We start from the raw sequence: 16630 nt of genomic DNA, 5'->3' as shown, positions 1-16630 counted from the left end.
TTATAACCTTTTAGTGAGTATAATGTGGTATTTCATTATGGTTTTAATTTGCATTTCCTTAATTAGTAATAGTATCAAACAAGTTTTCATGTTTTTTTTTTCCCCTTTGGTGAATTGTTCACATCTTTGCTCAATTTTTCTTTAATTTTTAAAAATTTAGGCTGGGCATGGTGGCTCACGCCTATAATCCTAGCACTCTGGGAGGCCAAGGTGGGTGGATTGCTTGATCTCAGGAGTTGCAGACCAGCCTGAGGAAGACGGAGACTGTCTCTACTAAAAATAGAAAAAATAGCTGGGTGTTGTGGTAGGCATCTGTAGTCTCAGCTATTGGGTAGGGGTACTGAGGCAAGACGATCACTTGAGCCCAAGAGTTTGAGGTTGTTGTGAGCTGCCACACCATAGCATTCTACATAGGGTGACAAAGAAAGACTCTTCCTCAAAAAAAAAAAAAAAGAAAGAAAAGAAAGAAATTTATTTATTTTCTTAGATTTGTGGTGTCCATCTGTTGCCCAGGCTGGACTGCATTGGCACAATTCTAACTACTGTAGCCTCAAACTCCTGGGCTCAAGCAATCCTCCTGCCTCAGTCTCCTGAGTAGCTAGAACTAGAGATACCTGCCACAGCACTTGGTTTTTCTTAAGAGACTAAGTCTAGCCATGTTGCCCATTCTGGTTTCAGATTTCTGACCTTAAGCAAGCTTCCTACCTCAAGCTTCCCACCTCAGCCTCCTAGAGTGCTGGAATTACAGATGTGAGCTGTGGTGCTGGTATCTGGCCTTGCCTAGTGTTGGAGTTGTTTATTGTGTTTTATTGCCAGTGTATTGCAGAATGGTTAATGTGTATTTAAGAAGACCATGTAGCCTGCTATTGTGTGGAATGTTCTATAGATGTGTTAGGTCTAATTGGTTTTTAGTGTTGTCTCATATATTCTTATTGATTTACTGCCTACTTTCTATTACTGAATGGAGGGTACTGAAGTCTCCAACTTCTCCTTATTTGTGTGTTTTGTTACTCTGTATGAGTTCTGAAACAAGATTATTATATGTTCTTTTTTTGTTCTTAGCTGGAATGTGTGTATTAGGAGATTAACACTTTTCACTGTTCTGTGCATGTCCTCGAATGACTAAGTCCTACAAGTATTGATTGTAGGGGTAACAAATTTTACCTAACAGATGAATTCACAAGTACAGAATCCATATTTGTGAAGATCAGAAAATAACTTCTTCTTTGGATTCTATTTTGGTAAATTCATCTTTTTGCTGCAGTTTATTTGTGACTCCAGATATCCCAATATGCACATTTCCAGCTAAAGTCAAACAAGTTGATGCTTTGTCATCTTGCTTCAGAGCTTATATAGAAAGACCGGAAGAAGATGGGCATGTGAGTAGGTGGGGTAGTGCAGTATAGAGGTACATACTCAGCCTTTGGGGCAAGTAGGATGGGGTTTGAACCCAATTAGAGTAGTTGGTAGGGTTATGGCCGCAGACAAGTCTTTTAAACATTTCTTCTTTTTTTCTTTTCTTTTTTTTTGAGACAGAGTCTCATTTTGTTGCCCTCGCTAGAGTACCATGGCATCATAGCTCACAGCAACCTCCAACTCTTGGGCTCAAGCGATTCTCTTGCCTCAGCCTCCCGAGTAGCTGGGACTACAGGTGCCTGCCACAATACCCAGCTATTTTTGTTTGTTTGTTTTAGCAGGCCTGGTCCGGATTTGAACCCACCAGCCCCCAATAATCAAATCAAATTTCGGGATAACCCTAACCATTAAGCTATGGGCGCCCAGCCCATTTAAACATTTCTGAGCCTCATTTTCTCTTTTGTAAAATAGAGAAGATAGAATCTACTAGTATGAGTTTTTCACGTTCAAGATTATAATCTTTGTGTGATAAATATATTATGTACGTATTTCACCTAAGATCAAAAGTTTGGTATTAAGTAATTCAGTGTTTGCAGCAGCTCTATAAAACTTGACTACTGCAAATAAGAATTGAGTGAATTGTTGAATTGTCTATTTCTTCCTTCAATTTTGTTACTGGTTTTTGCTTCATGTATTTGGGGGCTATATTATATGTTCTTGATCATTTGATCCTTTTATCATTAGAAAATGTTCTTTGTATTTTTAAGACTTTTTTGGCATGATGTCTATTTATTTGACATTAGTATAACCACTGAAGCTTTCTAAAGCTTATTGCTACTTGTTCTATCTTTTTCCATCCTTTTATTTTTAATCTGTGTGTGGTTTTAAATCTAAAGTATGTCTCTTGGAGGCAACAGATAGTTGGATCTTTAAAAATACTTCTAGTCCTACAGTATTTTTCTTGATTGGAATTTTTAACGCATTTTAATTTTTTTATATAACTTGCTTTACATCTGCCATTTTGTACGCTTGAACCCAAGAGTGTGAGGTTGCTGTGAGGTATAATGAAACAGCACTCTACCAAGTGTGACAACATGAGACTCCGTCTCAAAAAAAAAAAAAAAAAAAATTAAGACACAAAAATACATGCTAGCCTAGGCCTATACAAAGTAAGGATCATTATTATCACTGTCTTCTACTTTCACATCCTGTCTCCCTGGACAATCTTCAGGGACAGTAACACAAATGGAGCTGTCTTCACCTGTGCTAACAATGCTTCCTTCTGAAATTCTTGCCAAAGGATCTGCCTGGGGCTGTTGTTTGCAGTTAACTTTTTATATATATAATTCAGATGGAGTACAAAAATAACAATAAAGTAGATAGTATAGTAAATACATAGTCTTGTGATGTAGTTATTATCATTATCAAGTATTATGTACTATACATAATTGTATGCTGTCCTTCTACATGACTGGCAGTACAGTAGATTTGTTTACACCAGCATCACCACAAATGCCTGAATAATGTTATTGCACTATGACTTTCTGACAGCCACAGTGTTCCTAGGCAATAGGAATTCTTAGCTCCACTATAATGTGTGGGATCACTGTTGTATATCTGGTGTATTGTTGATGGAAATGTCATTTTAAAGCTCATAAGTATCTACCTTTCATTTACTTTTTCATTCATTAGTAGACTTTTTCATAGTATCAGTCAGGAGACTTACAGTTTGATTTGGGGATAATTCTTCTTAGCTTACCCATTTTGTAGTCTGCTTTCCTGATATTATCTTACTATAGAGGGCATACTGGGAAACCTTACCTGAATTCTTTAGTGCCTACTATGTAAATTAAAAACTGGGAAGGCAAAGGCCTTGAGTAAGATAATACAACACTATGTAGAATACATTTGGTATTCTCACCTGTTTATCTGGTGTTAAACTTTTTGTTCTAACTTTTCAGTTATTTACTGCTTCTTTATGAACTCAGGGAATTTGAATCTGTGATTTCAGCATTTATTATATTTCATTTTAGTTATGCTTTGTAGTACTCCATACAACTGATTGTGTATGATCACTATAATTTGTATGGGATCAACTTAGTCTGGTTTTTAGACATGAGAAAAAGATAACAAGATATCATTTCTTAAATGTACTATTTTATTATTTGACTTTAGGTCCATTGCAAAAGAACTTGCAGACTGGCTTATTAGCAACAATGTGGTAGAGCATATATTTGGACCAAATTTACATATTGAGGTTTGTGGACAATTATGTGGCTTCTCTGTTCTATTGAGAGAAGAGAGTATTTTAAATAATTAATGATACTAAGTTTTTCTTTTCCAGATTATCAAACAGTGCCAGGTAATTTTGAATTTTTTGGCAGCAGAAGGGCGACTGAGTACTCAGCATATTGACTGTATTTGGGCTGCAGCACAGGTAATATTAACAGCTCACATTTATCGGGATGTTTTCCTTATTATATGTTCTAAGTACTTTTCTCCCCTATGAGGTAAATTTTATCGTTATCCCATTTTATAGTTAAAGAGACCAAGCAAGACATGGACAAGCCAGGACTAGAACTATGAAGTCTTGTCTTCAGAGTCCATGTCTTACTATATTACTGACAGAGCTGAAGGAAATAAGAGTCAGTCAATTGGAGCTTCTTTATGAAGCCATCTGTGTTTAATAAAGAGACGTTTTCCCATTCTCCAAGTGTACATTCTACCCCTCTATCCTGATCATTGTATTGGTATGTTTCTTTTGTATTACACAAGTTTTTTCCCCTGTATTTTTTTAAATAGGCATATATTAGCATGTTTCAAAATCCAAAATGAAACATGAAAGGTTATACAGGGTATCTATAAAGTTCATGTGCAATTTACAATGTAAAACTATTTTAAGTTGCAGGCATACTTTATGGACACCTTGTATGTATTCCTCTCCTGCCTTGTCTCAGTCTTGGAGTTCTTAGGTGTGGCTGAGATAATTTTCTGTATAAATAGCTAACTGTGTACATTTTTCTTCCCTTCTCTTTCTCACAAATGTAGCATACCAAACAGACTTGGCTGTTTTTGACTTAACAGTTTATCCTGGAGATTTCACATTAGTATACAAGTTCTTTCTTAGTTTTTTGTGAGGTTTGTAAGGCTGTAAAGTGTTTTCATTAAACATCCGTACCATAATTTATTTAAGCAGTTCCCATTCATGAGCATGTTTTTTTTCCCCAGTCTTTTATATTATAAAAATTCTATGGTAGGTAACTTCTAACATAGTCATTTTTATCCTTATACAAAACTTCTGTGTAGCTAAAGTAAATCCCACTTACACGTAGAAAAGCTAGGTTGAGCCATAATGTGTGGATTAATTGTGGTAAATACTGGTGTAACAGTTCCCCTTTACCCTTAATCTCCTCAGTACATTCTGTGATTAAATTAATTGATCTTTGCTAATCTTATAGGTAAAAAGTATTATCATTGGTGTTTTAAATTTGCATTCTTTTAGTATGAATAATGTGACAAATTTTGAATTTAAGAGCAAGTTTGTTTTTCTGTTTATATTCGTTGTCATTTATCAGTTGCTTTGTTTTTCTTATTTGTAGGAGCTCTTTATGTGTCAATGAAAGTGGTCTTTTGTTTATTGTTATAACTCATAACTATCCTAGTTTAGTTTTTTTGTTTGATTAAGGTTTTTACTGTTCAGTTTCCAGTTCCTGGTTATATTTTTTATGGTGTATGGATTTTGTGTCTTGGTTTGAAATGCCTTTTTCTACTACCATGATTTTAAGGGAATTCCTTTTTAGTTTCTTTCTATATATTTTTTATTTTGCAGTTACATATTTTAATCTTTAATCCACCTAGACTTTATCTTGGTTTAAGATATTATTCATGTATGTTCAGCTCCCCTCCTCCATTTTTTTTGTTATGTAGTTGTCCCAATTCCATTTGTTCAGTAACTCTTTTCTCCTCCCTGACTTGAGATACTAATTTTGTCTTGACTTGGTCATTTTTTGAACTTTCTAGACTGACCTGTTTGTATATCTAGTTATAATCTATACCAGGGATTGGAAATTTGAGGCCTGTGGGCCAGTCATCTGTTTTTGTTCATTTTTGTAAAGCAGCCATGCCCATTTTTTGTTTTGTTTATGGCTGCTTCCATACTACAGTGGCAGTATTTGGTAAAGCAGTGACCTTAAAAATACTGCTGTTTTTATTGTGGTAATGATTATTTTGTGGAGAATTGAAGTTTTGTCTTCTTGTCCAAAACATGATATGCCTATCTTGTTTTCTTTTGTATCTATCATAATTTCAAATTCATTGGCATGTAGATTTTTATTTTGTAGTAAGTTTAATCTTAGGAATTATCTTATTTTTAATGCTGCTACAAATAGGTTTTTTATACTTAATTTCTTACATTATGGTGCTATTTCTTAAATTATATTTAATCATGTTGAGACTTCACCAAATTTTTTAATTGGTTGTGATAATTTTTTAATGCATTTTCTTTTACTTTCCATATTTAACAGTTTATACTTTCATATCAATATCATTTTAACAAGTCCAAGAAGCAGTTCATATTTCATAGTAATGAAAAATTTTCTTTTTTAATTTTATGAAAAAGTTACTCTTTTTAGTAGGTTTTTAGTTTTTTTTTGGTTCAACTAAACATGAGAACAATGATATGTTCAGTAATATATAGCAAATAACTAGGAATAGTTAAGGATTATTCTTTATGGAATGTGAAATTTATCAAGATTATAATATGGTCTGTTAAAACTTAGCAGTATACAGTAGTAAAAATTTGGAACAAACCTAATAAAAATTAAGAAATTGTGGCAGTAGCTTCTGTCATGTGGTTTGTAATAACTTATAATATCCATAAAAAAGGCTATATAGCAGGATGAGATAAGGGTTATTTTAATTGGGTGATTCTGTGGTCTGTCAATTGCTTCACTTTTAGTACAGATTGAGAATACTTTGTGTTCAATTTACACATTTAAGTATAATTGATTTTAAAGTATGCAGAGTTGGTTTGTTTCGAATAGAGTCTTGCCTTAGTCTTACGTCCTTCCCTTCTGAATTAAGTTTTTGAGGTCTCATCGCTCATGAGAGAGAGATAGGCAGATACAGACACACAGACACACACACATTATTTGCCCATATTGTTGAGTAGGAATTGCATTGGTATTGCTATTTACATATTTTGTATCAACTCTTATAATGGAATCCAGGGGAAAAAATAGACAAAAGATGATTAAACAAGGAGTTGACAGAAAGGTTTATAAATGAAAAATAATTATCTGTGTTTATAATTAGACTTAAATCATTTTTCACATATTGGGCAAATCCTGTTGTGTTTAAGTACACTGTGTTGACCAAGGTATAGCACAGCTTCTTTTAGGGAACAATATACTGATTCTGTTTCTGGTAATTTATCCTGTATATAAATGTACATGAAGATGTTCACTATAACATGACATGCTAGCAGCACAGGAATATCAGTCACTGTGGGACTAGCTAAATAAGTTTTGGGAAATCCATATAATAAAATGATATATAGTCACCAGACTGGACTGAAGTTACTCTGTTGTATTCTTGGGGGACCATATGTAAGAAGTATTTTTGTTGAACACTATAAATAACATACACAAGAAGTTTTCAAAGGTTTGCCTCTGGAGTGGAGGCCTGGGGTAGGTGGGAAACTTCATTTTTATTGTCTGTACCTTTGTATACTTTGGAATTTTTACATGTGTATATTAGTTTTTAATAAATACAAAAACTAGCATATAAAGTAACAATAAACATTTTGATATTTAAGTTATTTTCTCTACTATTTAAAGTTAACTGTTCTCCCTCTAGAAGAGACTATTTCTCTCGTCTTTCCCTTCCACTATAAATCATTTTATCATACATAGGACTTCAAAAAGTAAGATTTAAAACCTTTCAGCTCTCTTGAGTAGGAATTGCATTGGTACTTAGACAAGTAAATGCTATTTCTAAATTTGAACTTTTATATAAATTTATGTAATTTATTGTGATAATACTTAAAATCTTAAAATGGAGCTAAATAGATTTTTGGGGATAGATTGCCATGTCTCAATGATAGGAATGAAACTCCGTAGGATTTCGAAGGGGATTTAAGTATTACCTGATTCAGATGTACATTATGCACATTTTGAAGACAGATGGTTCATAATTTTCATCAGATTATCAAAGTCATTAGTTGTGCCTAGTTTTAGAAATGGTGATGTATACTTATAGCTGTTAGTTTCTGCCTTGTGAGACACTGCATACTGCTAGTGTGTGAAGTTATGACTGTACTTTGGAGTCTGCCCTCTCCCCGCTGCAGTATTTTTACATTAAGTTTTATTTGACTCCTATTCCTTACCTGCCTTTTAGGGACTGTTAATATGAGTGATTATTTCTTCCTGTTACATATTCAAATCTTTTGCTTGTAATGGGTTTTTTCTCTTTTATGTTGTGGGTGTCTTTATATGCTTTTGCCATCCTTCATATTTTAAAAAGACAACTAGATAAGCGGTATAAACACTGAGGTATTATGGAAATACTCTTCTATTAGAGCAGTCTATCAAATGAGACTCCTGTTTGTTAACTTTCAGGAGGATAATAATGATACTTGTACTCTTTAGTTGTATCAGGCTTTCAGCTTGTAGAACTCTTAGAGAATGTAAAGGGATATCAGTATTTATATTTAAAGCTAGTGTTTTATATAAGTTTTTCCCCCAGAGAGGAGCCCTGATTAATACTGTAGATTGGCTGCTTGTATTGTTTTGACTGATGGATGGCTGTTGGATACAGTCATTCCTAATGGAAAACTTAAATCCTCTTTTCATCTCTGTAATTCTGCTGTCCATCAAATCTGTTATTCTCAGTGTAGAATCCCCGTTACACAGGGAAGATTGACCTACCTCCTATAGCTTCCTTAGAACCTGCTCTGAGCCACAGCTTTCTCTGTTGCATTTTTAAAAGGTATGCCTACTCATTTTGGTCTTTGAAAACTTTGTTAAAATTGTATGTCTGTTGGTGACTCATTTTGTGGAGTTGTTTGTTTTTATTATAAAATACAGTTATGATTGATTTCCCCTTCTAAATCATGAGCAAAAATTTTTAATCATTTTCTCCAGCTTTCTCATTTCCTACTTCCCAGGTTTTATTAATTCTGTTATTTGTACTTTATCAAATATTGTAACATTTAGATTCTACAATATAACCGTAATTCACACAGCTGTTTACTGTGAATTCTGTATTTAAGTGTATAACTCAGCCCCAGGTCCTTTTTTCTCATTCTTTTCTTCCTCCTTCCAGAGTTAATTTCTATTTATTTATTATTCTTACGGATTCTACAGAGTAGCCTTTTGTTTTCCCTGAAGAGAAATTTGTGGATGTTATATTCTAGGTTTGTACATACTTGAAATATTTCTTTATGTTTGAAGAAGAGCTTGGCCGAGTGAACGAAAGCAATACCATGCTTTCCATCCACATGCTAGAGCCGCTTTTTCTCTCAGAATTTTATAGTGAGCGTGATGAGTAGTAGTGGACCACTATTTTCTGAAGAATTTAAGAAAAATGTTATCAAGAAGTATATCCCAGCATCTCTTGCCAAGATTTTTCTCTTATGTAGTTTTTTCAAGTATTCATAAATACTTTGTGAATCTTAATGTGAATACATTAATGAATCTAAGTAATTCATTAATTAAGGGGTTTTGTTTTGTTCTGAGTTTTCAGTTGGTGGCTTTTAACACATATGTCCTCTTTCTTTTTATGGTGGGAAAATGTAAAATTTATCATTTTTACCATTCATAAGTGTACAATTCAGTGGAATTTAAATACATTCATACTATTATATAACTATCTTCACTTTGTATATCGTAACGTTTTTCATCATTGCCAGTAACAGCTCTGTACCTATTAAACAACAAGTACCTATTTCTCTCTCTATCCCTGGTTTCTTCTGTTTTACATTCTGAGTTTTCCTGTTACAGGTCGCTCATATAAGTGGTCATATAATATTTGTCTATCTTTGTGTGCCTTATTTCACTAAATACCATGCTTTCCATCCATTTTATAGCATATATAAAAACGTGACTTCTTTGTATGACTGAATAATATTCTATTCTATGTATATATTACATTTTTTTTTGTTCATCTGTCAATGGACGTTTGGGTTGCTTCTACTTTTTGAATATTATGAATGAGTAGTTAGTGAACATGGGTATATAAATATCTGTTATATTCCCTGCTTTTAACTATTTTGTATGTATCATTTGTGCTGTATAATCATGTTTTGGACATGGACAGACCACATACACAATGGTGGTCCCATAAGAATATAATGGAGTTGAAGAACTTTCTATCACTTATTGGTATTGTAGACATTATAAGGTTGTAATACATCAGATTACTCTTCTATTTAATTACGTAAATAACATTGTATTACAGTTGACTATAGCATTCAGTACAGCCACATGCTTTACAGCTTTGTATCCTAGGTGTATACTGTCTAGGTTTGGGTCAGTGTACTGCGTAATGTTTATACAAGGCATTTCTCAGAATGTATCCTTATCATTAAGCAACACATGACTGTGTATCTAGCGGTAGAATTTCTGGATCACCTGGTATTCTGTTTTACCTTTTGAGAACCACTAAAATGTTCTCCACAGCAGCTATGCCATTTTATATTCGCACCAACATTACAGAAGGGTTCCAGTTTCTTCACATCCTCACCAACACATGTTATTTGTCTTTAGAAAAAATTGTAGCCATCTTAGTAGGTATGAATTTGTATCTCATGGTTTTTACTTGCTTTTTCCTAATGACTAATAATGTTGAGCATTCTTTCCTGTATTTACTGGTTATTTGTGTATTTTCTTTGGAGAACTGTCTACTCCAGTCTTTTGCCTGTTTTTGATTTGAGTTTTTTGGTTTTCTGTCAAGTTTTAGGAATTTTTAAGTATATTCTTGATGTTAATTCTCTATTGGGTATATAATTTGCATATAATTTCATTCCGTATGTTGTCTTCACTTTAGTTTTGATAGACAAATTTTAAGGTAATATAATGAGGTATATATGATAGACAATATTAAGGTATAATAGTTAAGTATATAAAATTACATATGGTATACTACTTGATGTTTTAATATATACTATATACATTGTGAAATAATCACCAGAAACTTGCTAATTAATGTATCCATTACATCACAGTTACCATTTTCTTTTCTTTCTTTCTATGTTGTGGTGGTGAGAACACTTGAAAATCTACCTTCTTGGCAAATTATGAAGTGTGTAATATAGTATTGTTTACTATAGTCACATTGATGTATGTGAGATTGCCAGAATTTTGTTTTTGTAACTTAAACCTTGTGCATTTGACAAATACCATCTTATTTCCCTCTCGCAATCACTGTTCTACTCTCTCCTCCTTAGAGTTTGACTACTTTAATTTTGACACATAAGTGAGATCATACAGTATTTATCTTTCTGTGTCTAACTTACTTCACTTAGCATAGTGTACTCTAAGGGTCATCTGTATCAAAAACATATCATCTGTATCTTGAGTTTTCTTTTTAAAGACAGAATAATCTAGCAATATATACAAACTACATTTTCTTTCTTTTTTTTTTTTTTTTTTTTTGTAGAGACGGAGTTTCACTTTATTGCCCGCGGTAGAGTGCCGTGGCGTCACACAGCTCACAGCAACCTCCAACTCCTGGGCTTAGGCGATTCTCCTGCCTCAGCCTCCCGAGTAGCTGGGACTACAGGCGCCCGCCACAGCGCCTGGCTATTTTTTTTTTGTTGTTGTTGTTGCAGTTTGGCCGGGGCTGGGTTTGAACCCGCCACTCTTGGCATATGGGGCCGGCGCCTTACCGACTGAGTCACAGGCGCCGCCCAAAACTACATTTTCTTATCCATTCATAAGTTCAAAGACATTTAGGTTGTTTCTGTATCTTGGCTATTGTGGATAATGCTGCAGTAAGCACAGGAGTGCACATATCTCTGAGATGGGGATTTTATTTCCTTTGGGTATATATCTAGAAATGGGATTGTGGGTCATAAGATGATTCTATTTTAATTATTTAAGGAACCTCCATATTGTTTCCTATTATGACTAGACTGTACCAATTTACATTCCTGTCAACAGTATATAAGGGTTCCTTTTTCTTCTTACATAATGTTGTGCTTTTGATTTGCATCTGTGTGTCCAGTAACATAGATTGATAATGTTTCTTTGCATTTGTTTTTTTTAAATCATGCAAAGGTACAGCCCAAAATTTCAATACCAGCTTTCATAATTCCTGTGTATTTACCTTTATCAAAGATCTTTATTTCTTCACTGTTGTCTCGCTTCCTTTCATTTCAGTCTGAAAGAGTCTTTTTAGTGTATTTTTCCTTTTTTCTCTTTGCAAGGCAGTTCATATTTATTCATTTTGTACCCTGCTCAAAGACCATATTAAATTATTTCATCATTGCTAAGAATGTTCAAAGGGATAAAAAGGGTTTATACCAACAATTATTAATGCCTTTTGTGCTGGTCGCTGAGAACACATGGTGAACACCATCTTTGCTCTCAATTAACTCCCAGTCTAGAGGAGATAGACAAGGACCCAGTGGGATGGGGGAGGGGTAGGTTATATATGCAGCAATGACAGAAGGATGCAGGGCTCTGAGGTTGGGCTGAGTCTAGGAAACTGGCTGCTGGAGACATGGGGAAGGAGGCAAGGTGTGTGCTCTGTAAGAGCACCAAGAACTATATCAGGAATTGGAGATAATTTTGGGGCCAAGGTGTTAAAGTTCACCAACAACCTGCTGATTGTTCATGGGGCTGCCAAAGTGAGCGCCTTTGAGCCTCTCAGTCCCATGTTTCCTCATTTCCTGGGCTGGGCTCCAGGCTTCTGGTTTTTCCACGTATCACCCAGCCCAGTTCAATGAAGTTTTTCCTCACCTACTCCAGGGTTTTTTAGCCATTGGTTTGCTGTGAAAAAAGAGCTGCCATTACAGCACAGGCTAGCTCAGGTAGGTCATGCCAGCCCTGGCGGCCCCATCACTCACTAGGTTATCTAATAGCCAGAACTGGAGGTTTGTGGCTGCTGCCATCTTCTGCTCCCTCTTCCATTTGGCAGTCAAAAACATGCCAGGAAACTGCCTTATAGCAATTCTTGCAGGGTAAGTCTAGTAATAACCTTCACACTTTTCTGTTTTCTGCATATTTCTTGATTTCTTCCTTGTTTTTTGAAGGGCATTTTTGCTGAATACAGAATTTTTGGTTAAAAGTTTTCTTCTTTCCATCCTTTGAATATATCGACTCACTGCTACTCACTGCCTTTTGGCCTGCTAGTTTTTAGATGAGAAATGGGCTGTAATTCTTATTTTCATCTCTTGTATATAGAAAGGTTGCTTCTCTCTTGCTGCTTTTTGAGAGTTTTGTTTTGTCTAAGACTTAGATTCTAAGTCATTATCTAGTGAGTCTAGCAGGTCTGTTGTAATTCTCAACCCACGGGCTATAGACTAGTATCAGTCCTTGGCCCCTTGGGAACCAGGCTGCACAGCAGGAGGTGTGTGGTGGCCAACCAAGTGAAGCTTCCATCTGTATTTATAGCCACTCCCCATTGCTTGCATCACTGCCTGAGTTCTACCTCTAAGACCCCTGAGGGGCACTACATCAGATGGGCTTCCTTGGGTACCTTTTCTGTATAAGAAAAGTTGTCTAGGTGCAGAGATAGACTTTCAGCATTTTTTATTTTGGCATCTTCTGTAATGTCCTTTTTCTTTTTTTACTGAAGTTTTTTTTTTTTTTTAAAGAGACAGAGTCTTACTTTATGGACATTGGTAGAGTCCATGGCATCACAGCTCACAGCAACCTTTAACTCCTGGATTTAGGCAATTCTCTTGCCTCAGCCTCCTGAGTAGCTGGGGCTACAGGCACTCACCAAAATAGCCTGGCTATTTTTTTGTTGCAGTTTGGCCGGGGCCAGGTTTGAACCCGCCACCCTCAGTATATGGGGCCAGCTCACTACCCACTGAGCCACAGGCGCCGCCCCCCCCCTTTTTTTTCATTTTTGACTATGAAACAGCTTGTTAATGCTTATCTTTTTTTTTTTTTTTTTTTTTTTGTAGAGACAGAGTCTCACTTTATGGCCCTCGGTAGAGTGCCGTGGCCTCACACAGCTCACAGCAACCTCCAACTCCTGGGCTTAAGTGATTCTCTTGCCTCAGCCTCCCGAGTAGCTGGGACTACAGGCGCCCACCACAACGCCTGACTATTTTTTTTTTTTTTTTTTGGTTGCAGTTTGGCCGGGGCTGGGTTTGAACCCGTCACCCTCGGTATATGGGGCCAGCGCCCTACGGACTGAGCCACAGGCGCTGCCTTTTAATGCTTATCTTTATGGAGACTCAAACCATGTAATATTTTTTCTCTACTTTTTGAGTTTGCTTTCATAATGTACACATCTAAGAAAGCTTACTGTATATTTTCCAGCCTCAGTTACAGTATTTCACAATTTTCTTTAAAAGGTCTTATTATATAAAAATAGCCAGCAAGATATTTAATTATCTAAAGTATGTATATTGTGGAAATCTCATTATTTTAATGATAAAATTGGCAGAAACTCAGTAACTTATTATTATATGCTATGTTTTTATCACATTCTAATTAGAAAAAACATTTAATAGATACTTGTTAGCCATAAAGTAAATATAAGCTGTTAGTACATGTGAGCATCCCTAATCAAAAAATTCAAAATTTGAAATACTTCCAAATCTGAAAATTTTCAGATTTTAGATTTTGAAATTAGGGATCCTCAACTGATTAAGTATATAATGCAGAATTTCAAAATCTCAAAAAAATTGAAATCTAAAACACTTTGTCCTAAGCATTATGGATAAGGGATACTTTACCTATATTGTAAATTATTATTTAATGCTACATTAAAATTAACATTCTTAGATGAGATCTATCAAAGTGGTAAGCTTATAATTAAAAAAATCAGATGCTCTTTGTAGCTTTAAAGTACTGTCATTTTTTTAAATGAGTAATTAGTAGTGCTGAAATAAATAGTATCAAAGTAAATAGTATAATTTGTAAGATGTTTCATCAACATAGAATAATTCCCCCAATATTATTTTAAGATTTATTTCCCCTTTGGCTTCAGAATTAGGTTGTGCATATTTATCATAATGGGATTGTAATAGAAGAGTATTATGGTTTATACCTATAAAATATAAAATTGAACATTTTGGAATTAAAGTCTGTTATCTGGTGGCGCCCGTAGCTCAGTGGTTAGGGCACTGGCCACATACAACCGAGGCTGGTGGGTGTGAACCCGGCCTGGGCCAGCTAAAACAACCATAATAACTGCAATAACAACAACCAAAAAAAATGAGCATTGTGGCGGGCGCCTGTAGTTCCAGCTACTTGGGAGGCTGAGGCAAGAGAATCGCTTAAGCCCAAGAGTTTGAGGTTGCTGTGATCTTTGACTCCACAGCATTCTAACCAGGGTGACAGCTTGAGACTCTGTCTCAACAACAACAACAAAAAAGTCTGTTGTCACCTTAGGGACTTTTTATGTGCTGGAAATAAATAGGAAACCTTGACTTTCTACTTTTGACGTCCCTGATTGGAAATTCTCATCTGATCTTATTTTGATTGCTTTATCTTGATTCAGTAGTAAGCAATGTTATGGCTGTAAAATACTTCTATTTTTTTTCGTATCATGTAATATTTAGTAGTCATATCTTCTTAAATTTATCCTCATACATTTTTATATTTCTATTTATTGTTAGAAAGGGGTTTTTCTGTCGTATGGTTTATTATATAGACCTTTAGGATAAAAGAATTTCTAGCGTGAATTCTTATAAAAGCATTATATACTTTGTAAATTTATTTGTAAATTTAATTATAATTTGTTATTGTAAATTGCCTTCATTTTAATTTGTTATTTAATTTATTTTTGTATTAATGACGTGAACATAAATTTCACTGAAATTTTCTTAATGCTAGAATTGCGGAAACCGTATTTATTTCAGGCTTTCTTCTTGTAATCAGGAAATTAAGTTTGTTGTTTGGTTAAGATAAATTTCTGTTTCAAATGGAATTTTATGTATGGTATGTAATGCATTACCATTTATATTTGGTAATCAGTATTTTACCAGCACATTAAAAATATTAGTATACTAACCATCTTCTTGACTTCTCAAACTATATAACATTTCCCTGTCAGTTAATTTGTTGGACAATTATTTTTGACTATTCTCTTTATTTTCTAGTTAAAACATTGTAGTCGATATATACACGACTTATTTCCTTCACTCATCAAGAATTTGGATCCTGTACCACTTAGACATCTACTTAATCTGGTCTCAGCTCTTGAGCCAAGTGTTCATACTGAACAGGTAATACATTCAGAACATCATGTTGGAGATTTTTGTTTTTATAAAGTGAAAATTTGTGATTTAGAAAATTTAACGTGTATTTTATTAGTGCTGGCCTTTCAGTTAGACAATAATAATATTACATTTGTTATAATGTTGCATAAAAGCTTCCAGCTTTGATCTCTCTATTTTTTTTTTTTAGACATTGTACTTGGCATCCATGTTAATTAAAGCATTGTGGAATAATGCACTAGCAGCTAAGGCTCAGTTGTCTAAACAGAGTTCTTTTGCATCTTTATTAAATACTAATATTCCCATTGGAAATAAGAAAGGTTAGTAAACTCTTAAGTTGTCCAAAGTTTCCCAGTCAAATTTGAAGTATTTTATGCTAATACTTTGCATGTGATAATTTTAAAATGAGCTTGGGATGCGACGCAGTGTGTATATAAAAGGGTTAAGAAACTGTGGTTGAGGCTTGGCGCCTGTGGCTCAAGTGGCTAAGGCACCAGCCACATACATCTGAGCTGGCGGGTTCGAATCCAGCCCCGGCCCGCCAAACTACAATGACGACTGTAACCAAAAAATAGTTGGGTGTTGTGGTGGACGCCTGTAGTCTCAGCTACTTGGGAGTTGGAGGCAGGAGAATTGCTTGAGCCCAGGAGTTGGAGGTTGCTGTGAGCTGTGATGCCATGGCACTCTACCCAAGCTGACAGCATGAGGCTCTGTCTCAAAAAAAAAAAAAAACAAAAAACTGGTTGACGTCCAGGGATCAGTGGCTCATGCACACATAGTAATCCTAGCACTCTGGGAGGCCAAGGTGGGCAGAACCTTTAAGCTCAGGAGTTGGAGACCAGCCTGAGCAAGAGCAAGACCCCATCTCTAAAAATA

General features: G+C 35.0%; 1 protein-coding gene across 4 annotated transcripts in view; it reads left to right on the top strand.

Moving 5' to 3' along the window:
* The window catches only part of USP34 (ubiquitin specific peptidase 34), a 276477-nt gene that overhangs the window by 81235 nt on the left and 178612 nt on the right, over positions 1 to 16630 (top strand). For all 4 annotated transcript variants that reach the window (XM_053589538.1, XM_053589537.1, XM_053589535.1 and 1 more), the window contains exons 9-12: positions 3532 to 3613; positions 3701 to 3793; positions 15638 to 15763; positions 15945 to 16074. In XM_053589538.1, the coding sequence (XP_053445513.1) occupies positions 3532 to 3613; positions 3701 to 3793; positions 15638 to 15763; positions 15945 to 16074 (431 nt within the window). The remainder of the gene's footprint in view (positions 1 to 3531; positions 3614 to 3700; positions 3794 to 15637; positions 15764 to 15944; positions 16075 to 16630) is intronic.

This window comes from Nycticebus coucang, chromosome 4, assembly GCF_027406575.1.
Source record: "Nycticebus coucang isolate mNycCou1 chromosome 4, mNycCou1.pri, whole genome shotgun sequence".
Classification (NCBI taxonomy): Eukaryota; Metazoa; Chordata; class Mammalia; order Primates; family Lorisidae; genus Nycticebus; species Nycticebus coucang.
This window is presented reverse-complemented; position numbering and strand designations above follow the sequence as displayed.